The 27,209-nt window shown below is 45.0% G+C and overlaps 1 protein-coding gene across 6 annotated transcripts in view; it reads right to left on the bottom strand.

Moving 5' to 3' along the window:
- The window catches only part of RPTOR (regulatory associated protein of MTOR complex 1), a 451,485-nt gene that overhangs the window by 115,756 nt on the left and 308,520 nt on the right, over nucleotides 1–27,209 (bottom strand). For all 6 annotated transcript variants that reach the window (XM_082372791.1, XM_082372792.1, XM_082372793.1 and 3 more), the window contains one exon: nucleotides 12,250–12,309. In XM_082372791.1, the coding sequence (XP_082228917.1) occupies nucleotides 12,250–12,309 (60 nt within the window). The remainder of the gene's footprint in view (nucleotides 1–12,249; nucleotides 12,310–27,209) is intronic.

Genomic DNA, 27,209 nt, shown 5'->3' with positions numbered 1-27,209 from the left:
CACACCAAACTTGTGCCCAACTCAGTCTGCGAGGCTCCCGGTTGGGATGCTGTCCCCCACCTCGCGGGGTCGGCTCCTTCCGGCCAGGTGGAGCGCCCTCCAGGAGACAGGCCTTCCAGGCTGCTCAATCAGAGAAGCACCAGTAACCATGTTATGGCTCCATCTAGCACACTTTGTAATTTCATATTTTTTAATTTATGTTTTCATGTTTCCTTCTCCTGATAAGAATGCAAGGGCACACACCAACTCTTTGCTGAATGAATGAATGAACAGTCCAAGAAAGAGATGCCTGGTTCCTAGGCGCGTCTAAGCTTAGAATCTCAGATGCCCCTCTCAAAAGTAGGCATCTCACGTGTGACTCACTGGCTTCTAGTTCAGAAGACGTGCTCAGATCAGCGTGGGCAAGTGTTGTGTCTGGAAAGAAAACCCGGCACAATGACCAGGCGGTTTGGCGGATGGAGCAGGCAGGAGCTGGCTTTGTCACTTACAAGTGACTGAGCAAGACACTCAACCTCCTCTCGTCTTGGTTTCCAGGGTCTGAGATGGAGATGGTGCCAATAGTCACTCCCTGGACTGGTGTGTGGACCAAAGAGCCAATGCACCTCTGACAGCTCGGGCGCACCAAGGCCTGTGCCAACATGGGTGACAGTGGGGCTCTGAGTCCTGTATTGAGGGACAGGTCTAGGGACCACTGCTTCGTGTAACTGCCCCCCACCCCAACCCAATGAAGCAGCGGCCACTGCCGGGCTGTAAGGGAGAGGATCGTGTTGCAGAGCTGGACTTGAACAAGCTCTCAGAGACAGGTTAACAAGAAGTAGACTAAGAAAGGAGGGAAGCAGTGCCAGCATCAATAGGGACAGAAATGGGATGAGGCACTGACTCAGCCTTATCTTCTCCGTCACAGGCCTGCTGCAATAAGCGTCCCCGGAGGCACCAGCAAGACTCAGGAGACAATGTCACCACAAGGAAGGCCAATCTGAGAGTGACTGGTAGGCACGCGCTGAGGCCCCAGTGGCCTTCCCCTCTCACCGCCTGACGCCTGTCCTCGATTAAGAAAAGCCGCCTGCACTGCCATCTGCATCCCCAGATCTCACGGATTCAGCATCCATTAGAGACCCACAGACACATTTTCTTCAGGACACCGGGAGGGCGCCGAGGGCACCAGGCGCCAGGAGATGAAATGAGTGCCGCAGATGTTTAAACGCCCCGAGCGGCCCTGTGCAGCCTTTGCTTGGATGACGAAAGGCCAGGATTTGGTCCCACTGAGAAGGAAATGGACTCTCTCTGCACTGTGAGCAGGTGCCCCACGGAGGCCTTGGGAACCTCTCATGCTCCCCGGGCAGCTCATCCATGGCTTCCTCCCAGACAAGCCTCCTTCACGCTGGCTGATCAGCACAGGCCAGAGAGACCGTAAGGGGTGTGGGGACCCGCCCTCCTTCCCCTTCCGACCTGAGCAGGATCAGAGCGCAGAAAAGCCCGGTCCCGCCCAGCCACTCTCCCCGGTGGTGGCGCTCCAAGACCAGGCTGATTGATGCCTGCTGTGGGGCTGGGGACGATCTGTGACTCTGTTCCCCCTCAGCGTTCCCACATTTCCGCCAATTACTCACATTCTCTCCATTGCACCATCTCTTGGGGTTTTGTTTTCCCCACTTCATTTCCAAATTAGCTTCCAGTGAATCATTACTCATCTTCTCAGTGACTGGCAGGCGTTAATGAATTAGTGATTTTCACCTTCAAGCAGCCGATACAATATATTTATGTTGGAAACAAAGGTACTTTTTGAATCAAGACTGGTATCTTTTGACAGTTTTCCTTTGAAACATAATACATGTGTACAATTACAGCTTGACAGCAGAGTAAATTCTAATCACAGCTACCGAGCAGCAGGCACAGGCTGCCGCCAGCCCTGGACCTCTCTGCCCACGCTGGCCCCATGGGACGCCGTTTCCCTTCCTGTCACGATGCTGGGACAGGCCACTCGGCAAGGCCTGGGCAGTCAGACACTGGGCTGGCTACTTGCCTGCCGGAGCCTCGGTTTCCCCGTCTTTGGAATGTGGACAATAATAGCATCTCCCTTCGAAAGGCTCTAGGGAGGACTAGAGAGTTAATATATGTAATGCACTTAACACAGTACCTGGCACATAGCAAGTGCCCAATAAATGTCACCTATTATTCTTCCTAATTCTCAACTAAAGAATCATGGGTTACCCTGTATTCTCAAGCCACAATTCATGTATGTTTTTACCTCTTCCTCACTGTATCCACGGGACTCAGATGAGACCAGGATTCTTTTTTTTTTTTTAATTTATTTATTTTATTTTTATTTTTGGCTGTGTTGGGTCTTTGTTGCTGCGCATAGGCTTTCTCTAGTTGCGGCGAGTGGGGGCTACTCTTTGTTGCGGTGCGTGGGCTTCTCATTGCGGTGGCTTCTCTTGTTGTGGAGCATGGGCTCTAGGCGCGTGGGCTTCAGTAGTTATGGCACGTGGGCTCAGTAGTTGTGGCTCGCGGGCTCTAGAGTGCAGGCTCAGTAGCTGTGGCACACGGGCTTAGTTGCTCCGTGGCATGTGGGATCTTCCCGGACCAGGGCTTGAAACTGTGTCCCCTGCATTGGCAGGCAGATTCTTTTTTTTTTTTTTTAACATCTTTATTGGAGTATAATTGCTTTACAATGGTGTGCCAGTTTCTACTTTATAACAAAGTAAATCAGCTACACATACACATATGTTCCCATATCTCTTCCCTCTTGCATCTCCCTCCCTCCCACCCTCCTTATCCCACACCTCTAGGTGGTCACAAAGCACGGAGCTGATCTCCCTGTGCTATGCGGTTGCTTCCCACCCGCTATCTATTTTACGTTTGGTAGTGTATATATGTCCATGCCACTCTCTCTCTTTGTCACATCTTAACCTTCCCCCTCCCCATATCCTCAAGTCCATTCTCTAGTAGGTCTGTGTCTTTATTCCTGTCTTGCCACTAGGTTCTTCATGACCTTTTTTTTTTTTTCCCTTAGATTCCATATATATGTGTTAGCATACTGTATTTGTTTTTCTCTTTCTGACTTACTTCACTCTGTATGACAGACTCTAACTCCATCCACCTCACTACAAATGACTCCATTTCGTTTCTTTTTATGGCTGAGTAATAGTCCATTGTATATATGTGCCACATCTTCTTTATCCATTCATCCGATCATGGACACTTAGGTTGCTTCCATGTCCTGGTTATTGTAAATAGAGCTGCAATGAACATTTTGGTACATGACTCTTTTTGAATTATGGTTTTCTCAGGGTATATGCCCAGTAGTGGGATTGCTGGGTCATATGGTAGTTCTATTTTTAGTTTTTTAAGGACCCTCCATACTGTTCTCCATAGTGGCTGTATCAATTTACATTCCCACCAACAGTGCAAGAGTGTTCCCTTTTCTCCACACCCTCTCCAGCATTTATTGTTTGTAGATTTTTTGATGATGGCCATTCTGACCGGTGTGAGATGATATCTCATTGTAGTTTTGATTTGCATTTCTCTAATGATTAATGATGTTGAGCATTCTTTCATGTGTTTGTTGGCAATCTGTATATCTTCTTTGGAGAACTGTCTATTTAGGTCTTCTGGCAGGCAGATTCTTAACCACTGCGCCATCAGGGAAGCCCGAGACCAGGATTCTTTTTTTTTTTTTTAATTAATCAATTTATTTATTTATTTATTTATTTATGGCTGTGTTGGGTCTTCATTTCTGTGCGAGGGCTTTCTCTAGTTGCGGCGAGCGGGGGCCACTCTTCATCGTGGTGCGCAGGCCTCTCATTATCGCGGCCTCTCTTGTTGCGGAGCACAGGCTCCAGACGCGCAGGCTCAGTAATTGTGGCTCACGGGCCTAGTTGCTCCGCGGCATGTGGGATCTTCCCAGACCAGGGCTCGAACCCGTGTCCCCTGCATTGGCAGGCAGATTCTCAACCACTGCGCCACCAGGGAAGCCCCGAGACCAGGATTCTTAAGATGGAGACTGCAGCTAAGTTAAAACGTTCAAGGTTTCAACCGAAAATCAAGCTCCAAATCCAGGCTCAGCTTCAGCCACTGCTCCTGGACTAAACAGGGGCAAAACTGCTATTCAAGGTTCTGAGGAAGCAGGACACAGCAACTCATTTTATTCAAGACAATGGATTGTTAGCTATTTAAAATATGCTGTTTACACAATAGATGTTAATTATGAATAATTTTTTGGTACGCTCTGCGCCTCCAGTGATCAGAATACTAACAGCCTCATGGAATAGCTCCCACATCTTTCTGATTCCCGGGAGCTTTGAGTACCCTAATATTTCTAGCATGGTTTAAGCGTTTCATTACTTTGTTTCAGGGCTGAAAAATGTCCCTTAATTTCCAAGTATGGATCTTACTGCCAGTCTCTCAAAGGATTCGGAATATTGTCGGAATATAAACATGTACTGCAGTGGCAACATGCCTATTTATCAGGCTGCTGGGTTCACTTAGATAATTAGAAATCGGGACATTTCTCAGAGAAGGTTCACTATAATTTACTTCTAGACACAGCAGCTTAATTAGAAAACAAATTCCTTGCCTAGCTTTAAAGATTGCTAAATAATTACAACACACACACCGCCCATGTATTCTCTTTGGTCTTGTGCTGAGACTCTAAACAACACATTTTGCACATCTGACAAAGGTGGCTGAGACTGGGAAGGGGTTAATCCTTGATATCCTGGGGAACCTTATGCTGAGCTGCTGCACAGAGGCAGCTGTTTGAAACAAACCACATTTATCAAAGAATTACCATGCAGCGATTCTGAAGTGTGAAACTTTTCAATCAATTTCTCCAGTGATGGCAAAGAGGAGGGCGACGACAGGATCGGGCTGCATTTCTGACTGTCTACTGGCAGTAAGGGAAGGTGCTGGAAGATGGCTGGAAAGGCAGGTCACACAGGTGAAGCCTGGCGCCACCCTCAAGTCCCCACACCTGACGCTCCAGACCCCGAGGCTCTCGGGGGCTCCTTGGATGGGGTCGCCTGCCATGCAGCGTGCAGGGCAGGACTCCCTCACCAGCTCACGCTGACATTAAGCGCCGGCGCCGGTCCTAACAAGCTGTGGCCCTGGAAACCTGGGCGCGCACAGAGCCACACGCAGGGGAAGGCGTGGCAGCTCGGGCCATGTGCCTGCCATCCTGGTCCACACACTCCAGGCCTCGGCATGGCCACTTGCCAGGCTGTGCCAGGACCATCCTTTACACACGCAGAGCAGGCACCCGGGAAGGGAAGGGGTGGGCAGAGGACCAGATGGACATTATTCTTATTTTCTGCAGGTCATTAAACTTGAAGGAAACAAAACCCAACAACACAGGCCAGTGCCCTTCCTGTTTTGTTTCATCTCTGTATTGTGACTTGTCACTCCAGTCAGGTGGTATGGTGACCAGGGTCACCTTCACACTTAGGGGTGACGGAGAGGTTCTCAAGTTTAAGATTTTCCGTGTGGTGAGCTGAAACCAGAGTCATACTGGATGCAAAATGCCTTAAAACGCTCGTGAAACCAGCAACATGTCAGTGGCAGCCCCACCAGCGCTCTGTTGATATGTCTCCAGGAGCTCCCTGACATGGGTTTATCCACACCGTCCACACAGCCCACACAGCCCATGCCATCCACACACGGACACTTTCCATGCAAGAATACTTTCTTAGGTGCTTCCTTGCTGATAGGGTTTCTTCCTCTCCCCCACCAATCGACAGTGCTTAGGATTTTGTTAGGAATAAAGAACTGCTAAAGAATAAATGAAACGGGACCAAGGGATTGAGCAAAAAAGCCAATTTCTGTTTGGTCCTATAATTGTAACTAAGCACAAGTTATCCTGCCAATTAACCTGGACCCACAAACGAGCTGCACTGGAAGCCCACGTGAGGTTCTCACTTTGCCCCCTAAAGGCTCAGCTTGCTCAGTCACGCCGCCAAGAGGGTGGGGTGAACCTCCCTGGGAGAAGCATCCATGACGCTCCGCTAGACACTCCCTGCACCTCTTCTGGTGAGTCATAGCCACGTCCCAAAGGTGGGCGGGCTTGTGCAGAGGAGGGGCATCCAGTGGACAAAGGGCACTTGATATGGCGAGAATGGCCATCCAAGGAGAGCACTGCCAACAAGACGGAGGAAAAGGGTAAATCAGCCTGGACAGCCTGGCCCAGAGCAGCAGTTCAGGCACTCAGCATGGCAAGGATTCACAAGTAAGGAATCACCTCACACGACAGCTCCCGAGTGGACCTGCTTCACCAACGTGCAGGTAAACATCACGATGAGTTATGACCCTGACGGAACCCCAAGCAGCCCCAGTGCAGCGAGTGGAGACCAAACACAGCCCCAGAGAGGCGGATGCCAAGAGCTTGCTGCATCCAAGAGCTGCATATGTTGACCAGAAATCTCCAGAAAATGATGATAAAATAGGTGAAAAATAATGAGACATTGCCCCCAGGAATGTTCTCTGAATACAGAAACCTTAGCAGCCTGGAAGACTCTATTGAACACAGATGTGCTGCATTTCTCTCTAGCCTTGTAACTGCAAAATCACATCTGCTTCTTGAAATTTTTTCTTCTTACAGACTGTAAGCACAGTTGGGGAAAAAAATCTAAAAATTAAAAAAACAGAATAGCATTTTAAATGGAAAAATCTCTCAAGTAAGCTACAGAAATTAAGAACTTGTATCTACTCAGAAATAGATCTCACGGTTTTAGTGGCTGGGTATCTTAAGGAGCTGCACATCTGGATTTCTACTAGGGCCATATAACTAAAGTTTGGAGTTTGTCCTGGCATAAAAAATAAACATAATTCAACCCCACACATTCACTCTAACCTTGGCCAGGCTACGAGGGGAGCAAGCCACGTGGCACCTCCAACTGAAAACGATGATGTGTGTGAGTCTCAACTGAACTATACTTTTGCTAAGTTGTATTCAGAGAACGATGACTCAGACCCAAATTAATGTACCTTGAAAAGTTATTCACAATAAAAACTCGAGGTTTCTAAAATATCTTCTTCTTACTCTCTTTTTGTCACCACCATCACAAACCCACCCAAATGAAGCTCCATCTGGGGGGAAAAGTGTGGTTCATTCTGGATGCTTGTAGCCTGTCCCAATTAATCTGGACAAAGTGCTTTTCTAAAATGCAAACCCCTCTGGAATGGGAATGATCTCTTTTTAAATTGCACAGCTAGCTGGACTTTGGGTACACAATTTTCCAAAAGTTGTGTGGCAGCATTCACCCAATGGTGGACAGGGCCGGTGTATGAAAGACATTTTCCCCCTTCAGTCTTTATCAGAAATCCAAATGGCTTCAGAAATGCAAAGTAGTATTAACCATTATCACCACTGCAGCTCGGCGGGAAAGTGGTAAAAGAACAGAAGTATTTGTGGGTTGATGCCCACAGAGCCAACAGTACCACATGCTCCTCAGTCCGACCTGTATGATGGGGACAGATGTGGGGGTGACAGGGGTGTGACCAGCGAGTGTGACTCCTAAGGGTGAGGCCAGGACTCCAGCCACGTCTGTCCATCTGCAGTCTTTCCACCACATCCCCTTCCTCGCCCCCATTCCCACTCAGGATGCTATTAATGATGTTTTTCTTTTTAAATTAAAACACAAAGACACCCAGTCTTTTAGCATTTCACCAACGTTGTAGTATCACCTGGCACGGGAGATGGGGAGATGGAGAAAAGAGGACCCTGTGAACCAACCTTCATAGGCCAAAGTGTAGACTCACCAGCTGAGAAAGTCACTTCGCCCTGGGGAAGGGGAGGGATCAACACTGGGTGTTTCCAGGAACACTGGTGGCTGCAAACTCTGAAGTCCTGATTTAGGAAAACTGTGCTTGATGAAAAATACTAAAATCTTATTATATAAGGGTGTTTGCTTCTATATTTCCATCCTCATTAGCCAGTTTAAGTAGCAAGAGTAAAGGTTTCTCCCCAAGAAACAATGGAGCACATTTCATGGTAGAAAGACCACACCCCTCTCAAATTCTGTTCTCCATTTCCTCTGGTCCCCGCTTCCCTGGTTCAGGTGTTTCTGCTATGACTTCCTTTAGTCATTCTGACCTGTATCTCTTACAGGGTATCTTATTTCCCCCACATTCTATATTAATCCTATTTTTGAAGTTGTCGTATAGTACATTGGTTAGGGGTATGCGGCGCTATGATTTTAGCACGTGTAGCTTTGTGGAACCAGCACCACACTCAGGATAGTGAACATTCCATCACCTTCATAGCCTCTCTCTATAGTCCTGTTCTCTGACCCTGCAGTTCTGTCTCTTCCCGAATGCCACATGAATGGAACCAGACCTGTGTCACCTTTCACTCCACGAAGGACCTCTGGGACCCCTCGTGGCTGTGGACCCGAGGGCCTCCCTTCTTCCTGGAGGTGGTGCTCCTCTGTACGGACGCACCACAGTCTGTTTATCCATTCACCCCCAGGACATTCTGGTTGTTTCTAGGTTTGGATGGTGATGAACAAAGCTACTATAAACATGCTTGTACAGGACTTTGTATGAACCTAAGTCTTCATTCCTCTAGGGTAAACTCCCGGGACTGGGACTACGGGGACATATGGTAAGGTATGTTTAAAGTGACAAGAAGCCATGCACTTCTCCAGAGTGGCTGCACCGCTCTGCCTTTGCACAGCAACGTGTGGGAGTCCTGCCATCCCAGTTCTCACTGCACTCGGTACCGCCAGCCTTTTTTTGTTTCAGTCATTCTAATAGGTGTGCAGTGGTGTCTTGCTGTGGTTTTAATTTGCATTTCCCTTACAGTTAATGATTTTGAACATCTTCTCATGTGCTTATTGGCCAACCTTAAATCCTCTTTGGTAAAGTGTCTCTTGTTCATTTTAAAATTTGTTTTTTTTTTTTTCCTTATTTTTGAGTTTTGAGATATCTTCATATATTCTGGATACCAGTCCTTTGCCAGCTATGTGATTTGCAGATATTTTCCCCAAGTTTGTAGCTTATCTTTTCTCTCTCTTAGCAGTGTCTTCCAGAGAGTAAACAGTTTAAATTTTGATGAAGTCCAATTTGCCAGTTCTTTTCTTTTGTGGATCAGGCTTAGGGTGTCAAGTCGCTGTGCACACTCTAAGTCTGAGAAAGTGACAGGACAGGAGCTGGCTGTCTAGACACCAAAGTCTGGAAAAGGGAGGGTCTGTGTATGGGAAAGACCACAGAGAGACGTCCAGAGACCTGGCCGCCAGGCGGGCCTGACACCGCCAGGTGGGAAATGTCACCGAGGAAGCTGAACCAAACCAAAGCCAGGTTCCTCTTCAGTAATATCAGGGGGTTTAACTAAATAACCTAAAAAAATATATTTTTAAGTTATGTGATTTTTAATAGCTCTTTTTAGTCTGGAGAACTTGGAACATGTGACACTGTTTGTCTGGGCCCACCTGCACCAAACGAGCACAGCACAGTCAGGGACGGTCACAACCATGCCGAGTGACCAGGAGGGGACACCACCCAGCACGTGAGACAGGGTCTGGGCTGGGTTCATGCTTCAAGCCGCCCCACCCAGTGGGAGAAGGAGACAACCCAGCCCTGCTCACAAAATATTTACACAGAGCAAGAACTGTCTGAACTGGTCGCCAGAAGTCACCTCGCTAGGAAAGAATGTAACTTTATTGAAGTTTTAATGGATACGGTTTATCTGAAAATTACGTGTCTACGGAGATCTGTGGTACAGGTAACAGAGGCTCTGTCACTCAGAAATGGAGGGAAGTAAAGACCCACAGACACAGCACAGCAGTGTTGGTGAACGAACTCTGACGGGATGGCTTCTAAATTCTGAAATCTCATCAGGGAATCGAACCAAACAGGCCGGATAACCAGGCAGATCTAGCATTTTCTTATTTTCTAACTTCTCTCCGTGTGATGTCTCTCGATGATTGCCTTGTTTGTCCAGCACTTGTAAATGGTTTTCTTGGTTTCAGCCCATCTTGGAGGTGAAGCTGGCTTAGAACAGGGAGGAGCAGCTCCCCTGAGTGGCAGGGCGCTGAGCCTTCTGTCTCTAGAAGAGAGCTGTGCGAGTGTGACCAGGACAAGGCAATCGTGGAGCTCAGTTAAAAAAAGCACTCAGCGCCTGGCCACCTGGCCCTCTGCTTCCCGACTGCAGTGGCCCCTGGTGCACCAGGCTGCCCAGCACAGACAGGACTGGGGACACGAGGCGGCCAGCAACACGTTCTCCCCACCACCTGACACCAGATTGCACCAGCACGCCGATTTGGAGAAAATCAGCAGCTGCACATGCCCAGAGCAGCACGGTTTCGAAAAGGAGCAAGAGTCACTGGTGTGTCTTACACTACATACGGGGGTTGGATGGGGGCACACGGAGAGCCAGACCTGCGCCCTCCCTGACCCTTGCGAATGTGACACACTGAAGTCTATGGTCCCTGCTCTGACCGAGCTAGCACAGCCAGCTCCCCGAACACAGCTCCGCTGCTGGTCCCAATCCCGACCTCAAGCTCCCGCTGCTCCCCACCCAGCCTGCAGTGCCAATCTATCAGCGCATCCTCCGGCCCTGCCTCAGCCAGCACTGCCTTTCCAGCAATGGCTTCGAAGTCTCCTCAACTGTGGGTCACTGGTAACCAAGACTCAGATGTGGGCTGGTCAATGGTAACCAAGAATCAGCTGTGGGCCAGGCAGTGGTTTAAACCAAGAATCAGCTGTGGGCTGGGCAGTGGTAACCAAGACCCACTCTGAGCAGAGGGGACCACCAGGTCTTCCCATCTGTCCTGCTGGCACTGATCAACGTTACACTAATTCTTTCTTGTCACAATATCCCATTTTGCTTGTGGACAAAAGCATCTTGAAGTAAACAGATGCAGTGACCAGTCACATGATTTCCTTAAACATTTATCCAAAATTTAATGGAAGAAATTATACTCGATGAACTGTTTGCAGGTATCCTAATTATATTTCTTTGATTCTTTCTTTTAAATTTATTTGTACCTATGTTTTACATGTCTATATTCTTATAAAAAAAATTAAACAAGATGGAAAAAAATCAGTCCCTAACATTGCTCCTCCCTGCTTCTTGCTCCAAATTCCACTTTCCTACTCAGAGTGAAGTGTAACTATTTCATTTCATGCCTTGTTGATATGTATACACACACACACACACACACACACACACACACACACACACACACACAGAGTTATGCACGGTTTCAAACATGTGCTCGGCAGCCCACCATGGGTGTCGGTCTTTAACAACATGTCCGACAGGCCGCTCCCCGGTGGTGCACAGGCCACTCCCTGTCAGTTCAAGGGTAGCCACCACATTTTCTGTATTTGCCCGTGAGAATGCACGTGATTGAGTCCACTGTGCCCTTACAGTGGGTGTTCAGGCATAATATTTTTGTGTATTTCCCCTGACAAACAGGCAAGTTGTTTTCCAGGAGAGAAAACTAGAATATTTGCTTTTCCTACCTAATGTAATTAAAATCAGGCTTTAGCTGTTTTAGCACAAGATTTTGTATATCAAGACTTTGGAAACAATTTGCATGTTAATTCTAGAAGAAATGGGGTTTGGAGCAGAAGCGTTAGGAACTACCTAGGTGAATCAGGATGAATGAAATGAACACGCAAACAAATAAACAAAAAATGCAGGTCAAGTTTAGAGCTGTGAGATGGTGTACTGACCCAAAGAGCCTCACGACAGGAGCAGACAAGCCAGCCCTGTGACCTGGGAGGACAAGGAGAGGCCAAGCAACCGCAGCACATCATGAAGGACCCCTCCTGCAGGGACCGCTGCATCTGCCCTGAGATAGAATGTAAAATTGGGGGTGGGGGGATGGAAGGTTGCAGAACGTGAAAGGGAACGTTGAAGAACATCGGGAAGATGCTGTGATCTGACGTTTGCAGCTGGGGAGCAGAGTGATGATCTCTATGTGCAGAGTGACGGATCTGTATGGCAGTGACCTGTATGTGAAGTGATTGGTCTGTATGTGTAACGATACGTTTTTACTTTGGCTCAGTGTTGGAAGTATTTTTAAACGTTCAAAAGGATTCAGCTTTTATTCTTTTCACTTTAATATGGCCCCAAATTTAGCTGTGTTCTATGTAACAATCACAAACATGGCCTTAATCAGAAAACAAAAGAACACACCCACATGAAAGGGAAACAACCTGTGCCGACAGGAAGGACTTCTGAGAACCAAGAGTGAAAAAAGGAGATTCCCCTCACACCAGAAGCCACAATAGTTTAAAAATCTGACTTACTTTTCTATTAAATCCAGTGTGACTCCAGGCACCAGACTAACGCATTTCTGCATGCAAAACCTGCAGAGAAAGAAAAGAAAGTGAATCACAGCAATTGGATATTTAACAAGAGAGTGCAACAGTCCCACAGAAAAAGCAAAGAGAGGAAAGTGAGGATGGGGATTGCCACGGTGAAAAAGTAAACCCTGTTTTTCTTAATTCTGTCAGCTTTTAGGTTTATGAAGAAAATCTCCCTGCAGCCTCTCAAAGGGGCAGGAACACCGAGCTACAGCCGTAGGTCTTCAGTGGAAGGAGAGAAACGAGTCTGCGGCACGGCGGGGCAGAGCCCCCACTGTGGCAGGGGCTGGGGGCACGTGCGCACAAGATTCCGCAGGACAGGAAGGTTCCACCCAGATGATGAACAGGCTCCACTTTTCTATTTTTCCTTCTTAAGCAAGTAAGCTGGGGAGAGTGATGGAAGAATCAGCGAACCACCCCCAGGCACACAAAAGAAATTCGTGAGAGCAGACAAAGAAAAGTGAATTCAATTATATCATTTTAATTATCATAAAATCATAGGAGTCAGAGCTGCGAGACTTAATCTTCACTGCAGAGCCATCCTGGAGGGCTAGGGTGGGACCGTCCAGGCTTCATCTAATTTGTGTGCACCAACAGGAGGTCTCGGACCATCTCTTTCTTCCTGTCAGGGCTATTGCCACGCAGCAGGACAGAATCAATGGTAGCACGGAGTGAAAAGGCAACTTAGTATCAGTCGCAGGAGAAATGTAAAACATTTAATTCATTGGCTTTAAAAATTAAGAACAAATAATGCCCTCTATAAAAACAGCAGCAGGCACACAGCAAATACACCCACAAAATGCATTTTAGTATCACTAGTGGATGTGAGAAGTGGAGGAAGGTCGGAGAAGACCAGTGGGCTCAAGGGAGGGGATGAGTACAAGGACCAGGCCACATTCAGGACACGTGGAGTGAGACGTGTATGGTGGGTGGGTGGAGATGGGGGAGAAAGACAAGGAGACAGAGAGAGACCCAGAGGCTGGAAGACGACAGACAAGGCCGTGAAGACAGCGTCTGGAGGGCCACTGGCTCCCAACACGCAGCCCTCCAACGGGGGGAGGGTGGGGGGAGGGGAAGAGGGGACCCTGTGCATCCAGCCCCGCCAGGCTCATGGCCTCGGGGAGCAACGCCTCGCTCAGCCAGCAGAGGAAGTTATCTTCCTGGCTGTGGCTGCGCTGGCCGGTGCTCTCTATTCACGGAGCAGAAGAAACATAAATGCGGGCTGTGTTTGCCCGACACGGACAGAGCCCCTCTCCCACCGGCACAAACGGCCGGGCTGACCAGCTGCTCCACCGGGCCAGTCAGTCCCTCCAGACAAATCCTTCTGTTTACTCCGCTGTCGGAGAACTCTGCCCGTCCGCTCCCGCGCATCACCGCAACCGCCGAACCAGCCCACATGCAGCTCTGACAGCGGCTCCATGTGAATCAGGATCTCTCCGTGGATAGAAATGGGCTACAGGAAACGCATTTTCCAGTCCAATTCTGAGGCCTATGCAAACAGGGCTGCTCTGTCATCTTTCTCTCTGTAACGCACTTACTGATTGGACCTCTGCCTTCCCATAATGATAGTCTGTGCCAGACTAATCCTTTTGTCAATAACAACAATAAGCTCTGGACAAAATATAAAAAACAACCACTTGAAAGAGCAAACAAATACAGGCAGAAAGGGAAGCCATGACCCTTAAAAGAAGAATAACTGGGCAAGGTCCGCCTTAACCAGCTTTTCCCAAGAGTGCTCCCCAATTCACACAGCGCCGGGGGCACTGCTCAATGCAAAGGAGATCAGAACCCCAGGCTGCCAGAAGCTTCAGGGGAAGTCTTAGGAAGGAGGAGCCAAACTCTGCGAGCAAGCTCTCCTAGGATCCTGGGCTGACCCCGGCACTGCACAGGCGTGGGACCAGACCCCGAGGAGCCCCGGGGACACCAGAGCTGAAGTGCTGAACACGCTGAGCAGAGGTTTCCACACTTGCTCACTAGCAGACATGCATGCAGATGGGGACAGCCAGTGCCACGTTAGGGGGCTATCAACACCTGGGGCTTTCCTCTGACACCCTGTGGGGTGGTGCCTCAGTTACAACCACGGTCCAGGATTCAGAGCCTCACCCCAGAACTAGGAGCAAAATCAAAGGAGACCAGTCCTACAGCTAAGAGACCTCAATCAATTAAACCATCTACAAGAACAGAGCTAAATACTCCTCAGAGGAAGATAACAGAATCCAGACTTTCTCAGTGTCTCATCCACGATGGAGAGTATTCTACCTAAAATCAAGAGAAAAATTGTTAATAAAACCAGATTCATTGCTGACCACATTTTGGAATTAGACTTTAAAATTATAAAAATAATGATTAACTGGGAAATAAGTATTATGATAAATCTGCTGAAAATATAAAGTTCCATTAAGTAGGAAATTAAAAATAGGGCCATGATGCAACTTTAAAATATCTATGATATGGCTATATGCATTAAGAGCAGCATGGATAAAACCAGTGACTGACAATCCACAAATTGTACATCAGCCAATATTTATTCCTTCGCACCAGGCAAAATCAGAGGCAATAAAAATGGCTTGACAATTCCACAAAATTGGATATTAGTAATTATGACAATAAACACAACAGCTGGCAGTCGGTTAGTGCTTACTCTTGGTGCTAGAGCTCTCATCAACAGGCTCTGGCCGCTTTTGAATCCTCTTTGTCCGACTCGCCCTTTCCGAACTTCGAGTGAACAGTTACGCAGCACCTGACCACTGCTTACTGCCTGCCTGCTGACACTCCAGGCCAGGGTTTCTCAGCTGTGCACTAAGGACTCTCAGGACCAGATCACTCTCTGCTGTAAGGGCAGCATCCTAGCCTCGACCCACAGGACGCCAGCAGCACCACACCCCAGTTGTGACAACCAAACATGTCTCCTGACACTGCCTAATGTCCCTGGGGGGCAGAGTCACCCCCTTGAGGCCACAGCCCCAGGCCAGGCCCCAGTGTCTCTCACATTTTCCAGAACAGTCTCTGCTTCCACTCTTGCCTGTGCTCCCTATTCCTCTCACAGGAATTCTCTACCCAGCAGGCAAAGCAAGCCTTTTAAAAGGAAATGCTGTGATAAGTCATTTCATCTTGACCCTCCAGAGGCTTCCTGCTATGAAGGATGAAATGCAGGGTGCTTGCCTAGCCTCCCAAGGCCCTGCCCTGGGCTTCCAGTCACTGCTCTGACCTCACTTCCTCACTCTCACTCTGCTTACCCAGCTCCATTCACCCTGACACACTTCCTGCTCCTTCAACACGCCAGGTACAGCCCCACCTCAGGGCCTTTGCACTTGCTGTTCCCTCAGCCTGCAACACTCTTGCCCCAGATAACTGGAAGGTTTACTCCTTTGTTTTATTTGTACTTCTTCTACCTTCCCTGACTAGCCTAAGGAAAATAGCACCTTCATTCTCTACCCGCATACCCTGCTTTTTAAAAATAATGTTTCTTGCTACCTTATTATATATTTGTTATTGCTTGTCTTTTTCATAGAAGATAAGCTCAATGAGTACGAGGACTTCTCTTATTTTGTTCATCAGTGTGCCCCCAGTACTTAGAAGGGTGCCTTAATATATAGTTTTGATAATCCATAAATGTGTCAACAAGTGAATATGGTATAAGATTTATTTCTAATAGTTCACATATATCTTTTTCTCCCTGTTGCTCTTGAAAGTGAGTGGCTTCAAGATCTGTATGCAGAACAAATTAATTAACGTTAAAAAAACTCAGCTGTGTAACCTTGTACACTATCATATAACTGTTGGATGCTATTGTTTCTGAGAATGGAAATACATTAATTTTTTTTTCTAATTAGAAAACCCCCCACATATTTACCATAAAAAATTAAAAGTACAGAAAATTACAAGTAAAAATTAACCCCAAACCTAAGATAACCATTAACATTTTCACATTTACCTCTTAGAGAAAATTGAATCATGCTGGTTTATTTTGTTCTAGGAGAAAAGGAAATCAGTCACTGAAACATCCCAAACAATACAGATGTGTGTAACGGAAAAGCGGAGTCTGTCCTGCCGCCCCATTCCACTGCTGACCACTGCTGACTGCTCCTCTGCACCCAGACTGTGCCCAGCACACGTGCACAACCAATATCTACCCTTGGGTTTTGTTCAGTTTTTTTTCTTACCACAAGAGAATTTGCCATACACACCACAGCTGTGTTTTTCTGTTGTTGTTTTTTTAAACGTTTGTTTTCCAGCATTTTCCAACATTCAACAAAGTTGAAAGAATTTTAGAGTAAGTTCCTGCATCCCACCACCTAGGTTCCACCATCAGCATTTGATTGCATTTGCTTTATCACATCTCTGCCTCTCCGTCCATTAATCCATCTCATTTTTGGTGCGACAGAGAATATGGTACACTTGCCTTTAAATTCTTGAGCACACATACTGAGATCTCAGTATCTGTTTATTGTTTTTGTCTTTTGATGTAAGATTACATACAATGAAGTACACACATCTTAATTGTTCATTCACTGGGTTCTGACAAATGCACATGCCCATGTACCCAAGCTCCTACAGGGACCGCTACCAACATCCCAGGGAGTTTTCTCTCACCCTTTCTCAGCCAATTCCTACTTCCTCCCATTGCCCCCAGAGGCAAACACTGCTCTGATTTTTCTACTGATTTTTATTCCTCTGTTCTAGAGTTTCGCATACATGGACTCATCAAGTATGTACTTTTGTATAAGGCCTCTTCCAGTCAGCATAATGTTTTGGATGTTTATCCATGTTTTTGTTTGTATCATGAATTTATTCTGTTTCGTTGCTGACTGGTATTCCATTATATGAAAAGACTGTAGTTTATACATGCTGTTCTGTAACTTGCCCTTGTGTATCATGGACAATATAAAAGCTGATGCATAGAACATTACCTTTTTCATGAACATAAGTGTGCTGTCCTCGGGATGCATTCGTAGCAATGGAACTGCCTGACGAATGGGTACACATATTGAATGACCAGTCATCTGATGGCTCTCCAGAGGGAAGTGCCATTTACTGTCTCATCAAGGCTGAATATACCCACTTTTTAACTTCCGGAAAAAACTGGGTTTATCAACATAAAAGAAAAACAAACCCTCTGTTCTACTGATAGGTGAGAAATGACACATCATTGGAATTTCTTTGATTATTATTGAGGTTAAATGCCAGCTAATAATTTTTCCAGTTCTTTGTATTTTTCTTTTGCTTGTTTCCTGTTTATGCCCTTCTTGTCTTATTGATTTTAAAAGTGCTTTATACATTAACGGAACCAACGGTGGCTTTGTTATATATTACACAATTTTCTCAATTTATAATTTTAAGTTTTGGTTTTTGTTATCTTTGCCATACAAAACTTAAAATTGGTGTTTAATAAAATCTATCACTTCCTTTATAGCTCTTTAATTCTCCTGACAATTTTTCCAGTACTTTTGTGAGTTTTCTTTTTTACATTTAAATCCTCGGTATATTTGGAGTTTATTTTTTCAGGTGAGAGGTAAGGATTAAAAAAAATTCAAATGGTTAGCCATGTGCCCCATATAGTATTGAGTAATTATTTTTTTTCCAAATGATAAATTCTTATACAGTAGATTCTGTTTCTGGAACGCTCTACTCTGTTCCATTGCCTCAAATGTCTGCTCTTACTCCACCTGAACCTTCAAAATGCATTTTAATAATTAGTAGGACAAATTTTCTTTCACACATTCTATTTTTTCAAAAAATTCTCATGGGTATTCTCAAACATTTATCCTTCTACTTGACCTTTAAAATCACTTTATCAATATGTGTCAAATTTATGGTTTAATTTAAGGAGAATTTATATCCTTAATCTTCTGGCTCTCACCATGTAATAATAATGTGGTCAATCCCTCCATTTATTCAAATATCCTTTCGTATCAATCAGTAAAGTTTTATGGAATTTTCTATACATACATCCAATACACTCTTAGCTTGTTTATGTTTTTTTTTAAATTTTTTTATTTTGGCCGCGTTGGGTCTTTGTTGCTGCACGTGGGCTTTTTTCTGGTTGCAGCGAGCGGGGGCTACTCTTGGTTGTGGTGCGCGGGCTTCTCATTGTGGTGGCTTCTCTTGGTGTGGAGCACGGGCTCTAAGTGCGTGGGCTTCAGTAGTTGTGGCACACGGGCTCAGTAGTTGTGGCTCGTGGGCTCTAGAGCGCAGGCTCAGTAGTTGTGGCGCACGGGCTAGGTTGCTCCGCGGCATGTGGGATCTTCCCAGATCAGGGCTCGAACCCATGTCTCCTACATTGGCAGGCAGATTCTTAACCACTGCACCACCAGGGAAGCCCCTTGTTTATGTTTTGTCATTGTTACTGCTACTACTGTGAATCAGATTTACTTTCTTTCCCAACATTTCCTTACTGGCTTTTTTTTTTAAATTAATTAATTAATTTATTTATTTTTGGCTGTGTTGGGTCTTCGTTTCTGTGCGAGAGCTTTCTCTAGTTGCGGCAAGCGGGGGCCACTCTTCATCGCGGTGCGCGGGCCTCTCACTATCGCGGCCTCTCTTGTTGCGGAGCACAGGCTCCAGACTCGCAGGCTCAGTAGTTGTGGCTCACGGGCCCAGTTGCTCCGCGGCATGTGGGATCTTCCCAGACCAGGGCTCGAACCCGTGTCCCCTGCATTGGCAGGCGGATTCTCAACCACTGCACCACCAGGGAAGCCCCCTGGCTATTTTTAATATATAAAGAGGGTAACAATTTAAAGGAAATTATTGTGAAGTATACCATATATGAAGAGTATATAAGATACAGATGTGAGTTTAAGGAACAATAAAGTAAATATAAGCACCACACAGATTAAGAAATAGCACATTACAAAATCTAAAAGGCCCCATGTGTCCCCGCCATGGTGTCTGTTCCTGCCCGCCCCCCCAGAGGTAGCCTGTACTTTTATGATATTGATTTGTATTTGTATGGTATTGATTTGTAGTCACTTAGTAATCAGTCACTTTGTTGAATGCTCGTGTTATTAATAATTTCCCAGTGGATTTTGTTGTTTTTTTTGTTATTGTTGTAAAGTTAAAATTCAGATCATACATAAATAATGCAAATTTGCGTTCTCTTTAGACTATGTATACCTTTCATTTTGTTTTTGTATCTAATTATATTGACTAGCATTTCCAGAAGTTTGTTAAATGAATTACAGTTAGTATACATCCCCCTCTTAGTTCTAATTACATTAATGGAAACACGATGTTGAAGCATTAGTGCATGATGATGGCTGCTAGTTTAGAAGGTTTCTCTTATGTAAAGGAAGTATTCTTCTATTTTTATTATAAGGTTTTATTCATTTTTAATTTTATCAAATAACTATTCTTCTCTCACCTATTAAGATGATGAATTATATTAATAGGCAGCCTAACAGAAAGTCATCAAAACAGTCCTGGAATGAATCTCACTTGGCCAAAGTTTATTCTTCTCTTACTATATGGCAGGATTCTAAGTGCTAATATTTCATTTTGAACTCGTCTGCAGTGTGTGTCTGTGTATGCATATGTGTGTGCCTCTGTGTGTTTGTGTGTATGTGTATGTATGTGTCTGTGTGTGTGTATACACACTGCATTTGTCAGGCTTGGTACCTCAGTCATGGTAACTTTATGAAGAGAATGAGAAAGCTTATATCAATACTTGTTGAAATATGGCCTATGCTTACATACTATTTTATTACCATTTGTTTTATTCCATATTTCAAGGATAATCATCTATATGTTGAATCTTCATTGTTTTATTTTTCTTGCTTCTCATTATTTTTTACTGCTTTCTGTTTCCTGTACTCCTGACCAATTTTAAGGTCACAAACTTCAGAATTAAATTTGATTTCTTAAACTTTCTTTTTGCTAGTTCTCTTTTCATCTTGATGTACTGTTTTGTCAATCTCAATATTTATTCATTTTTTTTCAGAGACCATTTTTCTGTAATTTCATTGAGGATACAAAGCATATGCTGTCTTCTTCCTGGAGCTCCTTGTAACCACACCTGAGTTTATGCTGATGAGGTGACTCAGGGTGGGGGCTGGTCACCAGAAGGACCAACACTGGATAACAGCAGGGAACTTTCAGCCCCATGCTGACCTCCAGCCTCTGACCTCAGGAAGGAAGGGGGCTGGAGACTGAGCTCTAAAAAGAATCTTGAACAAAGAATTTCGGAGAGCTCCCAGGTTGGTACTTTGTGGAGGGGGTGTGCCCTCCACTCTCTCCCACATGCAGGTGACCCTCCCCTCCAGTGAGAAAGAGGGGCTTCCCCAGCAGTCTTGCTCTCAGCACTCCCTGTGCAGGTCTAGCCTGCACCTGGGTAACAGCTGGGAGACACAGGGCAGGAAAAGACCCGCAGAGCTGATCCCCACTGTGAGTGTTAGTCACGGTTTGATTTCAGTCCCCAAGGTGACGCTCACTTTCTGGAGTCCTTGGGTAGCTGCGTTCTGAGCAGAGGCTGTACTGAGTGTGGCCGAGTCCTTCTTATGGGCCGACACTGGGGTCTCCACGGATGGAGATGCCACGGAAGCTTCATAGATCAGACTATTTTAACCAAGTCCTTCTGAACATGAAGCGCATTGCCAGAGATGTCAGGCTTTTAAAGGAATTTTGGGAAACAGATCAAAGTGGCAATACACTATTAAAATAAGACAAGCAGGGCTTCCCTGGTGGCGCAGTGGTTGAGAATCTGCCTGCCAATGCAGGGGACATGGGTTCGAGCCCTGGTCTGGGAAGATCCCACATGCCACGGAGCAACTAGGCCAGTGAGCCACAGTTACTGAGCCTGCGCGTCTGGAGCCTGTGCTCCGCAACAAGAGAGGCCACGATAATGGGAGGCCCACGCACCGCGATGAAGAGTGGCCCCCACTTGCTGCAACTAGAGAAAGCCCTCGCACAGAAACGAAGACCCAACACTGCCATAAATAAATAAATAAATAAATAAATAATTTTAAAAAACAAAAATAAAAAATAAGACAAGCAAATTCCTTGACATTTCATTTAATGTAGCAGGTTAAAAAACAAACAAAGAGGCCGCCACCTGGGCCGCTGCCGCCGCCATAACCACGACTCCCCCATCTCCCGCCATGGCCGAGGAGCTCTCCGCGGCCACGTCCTACACCGAAGATGATTTCTACTGCCCCGTCTGTCAGGAGGTGCTCAAAACGCCCATATGGACTGTGGCTTGTCAGCACGTTTTCTGTAGAAAATGTTTCCTGACTGCAATGAGAGAAAGTGGAATACATTGTCCCCTGTGTTGTGGAAATGTGACTAGAAGAGAGAGAGCATGTCCTGAACGGGCCTTAGACCTTGAAAATATCATGAGGAGGTTTTCTGGTAGCTGCAGATGCTGTGCAAAACAGATTAAATTCTATCGCATGAGACATCAATACAAATCTTGTAAGAAGTACCAAGATGAATATGGTGTTTCTTCTGTCATTCCAAACTTTCAGATCTCTCAAGATTCAGTAGGGAACAGACATTCACAGAAAGATAGACAAGATGAAAAGGCAGAGGGCTATGTACCAGATGAAGGAACAAGATAAAACCCCAGAAAAACAACTAAATGAAGTGGAGATAGGCAACCTTCCAGAAAAAGAATTCAGAATAATGATAGTGAAGATGATCCAGGACCTCGGAAAAAGAATGGAGGCAAAGATTGAGAAGATGCAAGAAATGTTTAACAAAGATCTAGAAGAATTAAAGAACAAACAGAGATGAACAGTACAATAACTGAAATGAAAAGTACACTAGAAGGAATCAACAGCAGAATAACTGAGGCAGAAGAACAGATAAGTGACCTGGAAGATAGAATGGTGGAATTCACTGCTGCGGAACAGACTAAAGAAAAAAGAATGAAAAGAAATGAAGACAGCCTAAGAGACCTCTGGGACAACATTAAATGCAACAACATTCGCATTATAGGGGTCCCAGAAGGAGAAGAGAGAGAGAAAGGACCCGAGAAAATATTTGAAGACATTATAGTCAAAAACTTCCCTAACATAGGAAAAGAAATAGCCACCCAAGTCCAGGAAGCACAGAGAGTCCCATACAGGATAAACCCAAGGAGAAACACGCTGAGACACATAGTAATCAAATTGCCAAAAATTAAAGACAAAGAAAAATTATTGAAAGCAGCAAGGGAAAAACGACAAATAACATATGAGGGAACTCCCATAAGGTTAACAGCTGATTGCTCAGCAGAAACTCTACAAGCCAGAAGGGAGTGGCATGATATACTTAAAGTGATGAAAGGGAAGAACCTACAACCAGGATTACCCGGCAAGGATCTCATTCAGATTCGATGGAGAAATCAAAAGCTTTACAGACAAGCAAAAGCTAAGAGAATTCAGCACCACCAAACCAGCTCTACGACAAATGCTAAAGGAACTTCTCTAAGTGGGAAACACAAGAGAAGAAAAGGACCTACAAAAACAAACCCAAAACAATTAAGAAAATGGTCATAGGAACATACATATTGATAATTACCTTAAACGTGAATGGATTAAATGCTCCAACGAAAAGACACAGGCTTGCTGAATGGATACAAAAACAGGACCCATATATATGCTGTCTACAAGAGACCCACATCAGACCTAGGAACACATACAGACTGAAAGTGAAGGGATGGAAAAAGATATTCCATGCAAATGGAAATCAAAAGAAAGCTGGAGTAGCAATACTCATATCAGATAAAATAGACTTTAAAATAAAGAATGTTACAAGAGACAAGGAAGGACACTACATAATGATCAAGGGATCAATCCAAGAAGAAGGTATAACAATTATAAATATATATGCACCCAACATAGGAGCACCTCAATACATAAGGCAACTGCTAACAGCTCTAAAAGAGGAAATCGACAGTAAGACAATAATAATGGGGGACTTTAACACCTCACTTACACCAATGGACAGATAATCCAAACAGAAAATTAATAAGGAAACACAAGCTTTAAAGGACACAATAGACCAGATAGATTTAATTGATATTGATAGGACATTCCATCCAAAAACAGCAAGATTACACTTTCTTCTCAAGTGTGCACGGAACATTCTCCAGGATAGATCACATCTTGGGTCACAAATCAAGCCTCAGTAAATTTAAGAAAATTGAAATCATATGAAGCATCTTTTCCGACAACAGCGCTATGAGATTAGAAATCAGTTACAGGGAAAAAAACACAAACATGTGGAGCTTAAACAATATGTTACTAAATAACCAAGAGATCCCTGAAGAAATCAAAGAGGAAATCAAAAAATACTTAGAAATGATGATCCAAAACCTATGGGATGCAGCAAAAGCAGTTCTAAGAGGGAAGTTTATAGCTATACAAGCCTACCTCAAGAGACAAGAAAAACCTCAAATAAACAATCTAACCTTACACCTAAAGGAACTAGAGAAAGAAGAACAAACAGAACCCAAAGTTAGCAGAAGGAAAGAAATCATAAAGATCAGAGCAGAAATAAATGAAATAGAAACAAAGAAAACAATAGCAAAGATCAATAAAACTAAAAGCTGGTTCTTTGAGAAGATAAACAAAGTTGATAAGCCATTAGCCAGACTCCAAGAAAAAGAGGGAGAGGACTCAAATCAATAAAATTAGAAATGGAAAAGGAGAAGTTACAACAGACACCACAGAAATACAAAGCATCCTAAGAGACTATAACAAGCAACTCTATGCCAATAAAATGGACAACCTGAAAGAAATGGACAAATTCTTAGAAAGGTATAACCTTCCAAGACTGAACCAGGAAGAAATAGAAAATATGAACAGACCAATCACAAGTAACGAAATTGAAACTGTGATTAAAAATCTTCCAACAAACGAAAGACCAGGACCAGATGGTTTCACAGCTGAATTCTATCAAACATTTAGAGAAGAGCTGACACCCATCCTTCTCAAACTCTTCTAAAAAATTGCAGAGGAAGGAACACTCGCAAACTCATTGTATGAGGCCACCATCACCCTGATACCAAAACCAGACAAAGATACTACAAAAAAAGAAAATTACAGACCAACATCACTGATATCACAGAAATTGAGACAGAGATGTAGAGAACAAAAGTATGGACACCAAGGGGGGAAAGCCAGGGGTGGTGGTGGTGGTGGTGGTGTGATGAATTGGGAGATTGGGCTTGACATGTATACACTGATGTGTATAAAATGGATGACTAATAAGAACCTGCGGTATAAAAAATAAATAAAAAAATAAAGGTTTTATTAAAAAAAAAAAGAAAAAACAAACAAAGAAACAAACAAAAAAACCCACATGAAACAGTGTGCCAATCATCTGGTATTTGTAACTAAATTAAAAAGTATGCCATGTGTATTATTAGGCAAGAAAAAAAGTAGAAAAAGAGACTTTTGTAATTTACAATCTTTAAATAGCTACCACTTTTAAATGTACAGAATGGCTCACTCTCCTCAGGAGCTTCTAGACCAGTAACCAGAACAAGACACAAATGAGGTTCAGGAGCCAGCTGTCTCAGCTGCCCTCGATGTTTCAGAGGCAAGCATCTGAATGATGGTCGGAATGAGCCGATCCTGTCTGTCTTGTTCCCAGGGCCAGAGCCTGGAAGACATCCCAGGGGTCCCTTAAGTATGTGCCCAGTGAAAGCAGAAAGAATTTCCAAGGGAACAGTGCTAACTCTGCAAGGGTGCTGTCATTTTGGTCCAGAAGAGGTTAAAAGGTCAAAACAATTGTCATAAGGAAATGTCTTTTAGAAAATGCATATTTAAGTATTGGAGGGTAAATATCATAATTTCTGTAATTTACTAAAAATAGCCATAAGAAGAAAATGATAGAGCAAGTAACAAATGTAAGATTTGGGTTATGAGTACAAGGGGGTTTGTTTTATTATTCTCTTGACTGTTTTGTTAGAATAGCTGAAAACTGTCCTGCAATGGAAAGTAAACAGAGAGAAAGAGGAAGAGAGGTCAAAGCAGATGTTCCTACGTTGATGAGTCAACGTCAGGAAAACATTCCAGGGAAAGATCTAATTTCTCAAAACTTGAGCAGTTTGTTTCTGTTTTTGAAGAATGTCAAGATGTAAAGAGGGGCTGCCAGCCCTGCCCAGCCCAACTCATCTCCGTGGTCATTAAGAGTCGGTCCTGACAGCAAAGCCCCTGCACTGATCTGCAAAAGCAGAAAACCAACACTCTCTCCTAAAAGTGCAGCTCTCTTCCACAGAGGTGACACTCACGACTCCCAACCACAGGAGAGACGCAGAACACACAACACGCTTCCATGGAGTTCTTCCAAACTTTCCGGACCCTGTTTCCATGGAATTCACCTGATAAAGAAGTTAGAATCCAGCTTGTCCAGGACAACCTCACATGCTCCAGCCTGCTCAGTCTGATTCAAATCTTAAGGTGTAATTTTACCTGATAAACTGAAAACAAGGACTGTGTTTACGCTGCCTACTGACAAAGCTGAGGAGTAAACACATACAAACCTGCCTGGAGGGAGCCGGCAGTCAGGAAGGGGCGGCCACAGAAAACAAGAGTTTCACACGGGACACATAGAACCCCAATCCTCTCACCCAGGGAACCCCCCTGTGAGCCCCGCGGCACAGTTCTGATTTAGTAGGCGTCTTCATGTGCTGGCAGTGCTGAGGAATGGTTGAGAGGTGGTGGCGGAGGCTGCTGTCCCCTGGGAACCGAGATTCTCTAGTATAAAGGGAAAACAGGGCCAAATGGCTGAAGGGAGTGTTTCCCAGTAAACACACCTGTTTACTCTCACACACAGCAGCTGGGCCCTCATCTGTCCTTGTCTAGTATATAGGATGGCCTCGTGGCAGACCCAGAAAGTTAAATTCATGTAAAAATTAAGTGATTCTTTTAAACTAAAAAGCCAAACACCACTTAAATTCAATCTTCCACCGTATTTATTCTTATTATATTTTTCTTGCTGCCTGATGTGCCCTTTCTGTATTAAGAAGCTATGTCCTTGACCCCCAATCTTTCCTCTACATCCAAAAGTTCACTCTGGGGGTCAATTCATGCCCGTGTGCACAAGGATGGGGGAAATACAGGCGAACCGAGGCCACCCCTGCCCCAGTGAATGAGGAGGGCAGGCGCTGCAGCACCAAATTCCATACCACTTACCATTCAAGTGACAACTTCAAAAGAGCTGACCCTATTTAAAAACATAAGCCCATGATACGCTGAGAGCAGCAGTGCTCGTGAGCTACACAGCGACCTGCGTGGATCATTTTAGAATCAGTCAGTCCCTATTACAGGGGACTGAAGCTGATGTCACTGCAGAACTCTGAAGTCCCGGCACGTCTGGTGGCCCCAAGCCAAGCCCTGATTCTTCTCCAGATACAAGTGAGAGAAGAAATCGGCTGGAAGGAATTTTAAGCAGGATGGGAGACCAAGATGAGCTGTGCAGTGTCACGCTCCTTCCGTGATCAAAAGATACAAACAAACCCCTCCAGCGAGTTACAGACACTTTACTGGAATAATGCAGACGTTCATTTCTCTTCTTTCCTATGTAACCAGTAGGCTTCTCCCTGCAAGGAGACTCCCGAGAGCCGGAGGCTGGCTTAGAAACTCAGTCAACAGTGAATTCAGTGTTTTGCACGCCTGGTCAGTTCAAACTCAGTCACCAGGCTCCCATCGCGGGTGAGGCTGCACTCCAACCCTGGAGAGAACGGGCGCTTCTCAGCTGCAGCTCACCTCCCGCCTGCCAATAGCACGGCAAAACCCATGCTTAAAAACAGCCACAAGGAGTCTCTGTAATAAGCCCCAGGTGTTTTAAACGTGGGAAGTTCTTCTTGTTAAAAAATTCGCATTCTCTGACTCAGTTTCCAGGTTGAACTCCTAAATGACTCCTGAGGAGAAGAACACGACATGGAAAAGAGGCAACAGGTTTGGTGTTTTAGGGCAGAA

This window comes from Balaenoptera borealis (assembly GCF_965194805.1).
Source record: "Balaenoptera borealis genome assembly, chromosome: 20".
Taxonomy (NCBI): Eukaryota; Metazoa; Chordata; class Mammalia; order Artiodactyla; family Balaenopteridae; genus Balaenoptera; species Balaenoptera borealis.
Note: the sequence above shows the minus strand (reverse complement) of the source record. Positions and strands in the feature narration are given on the sequence as shown.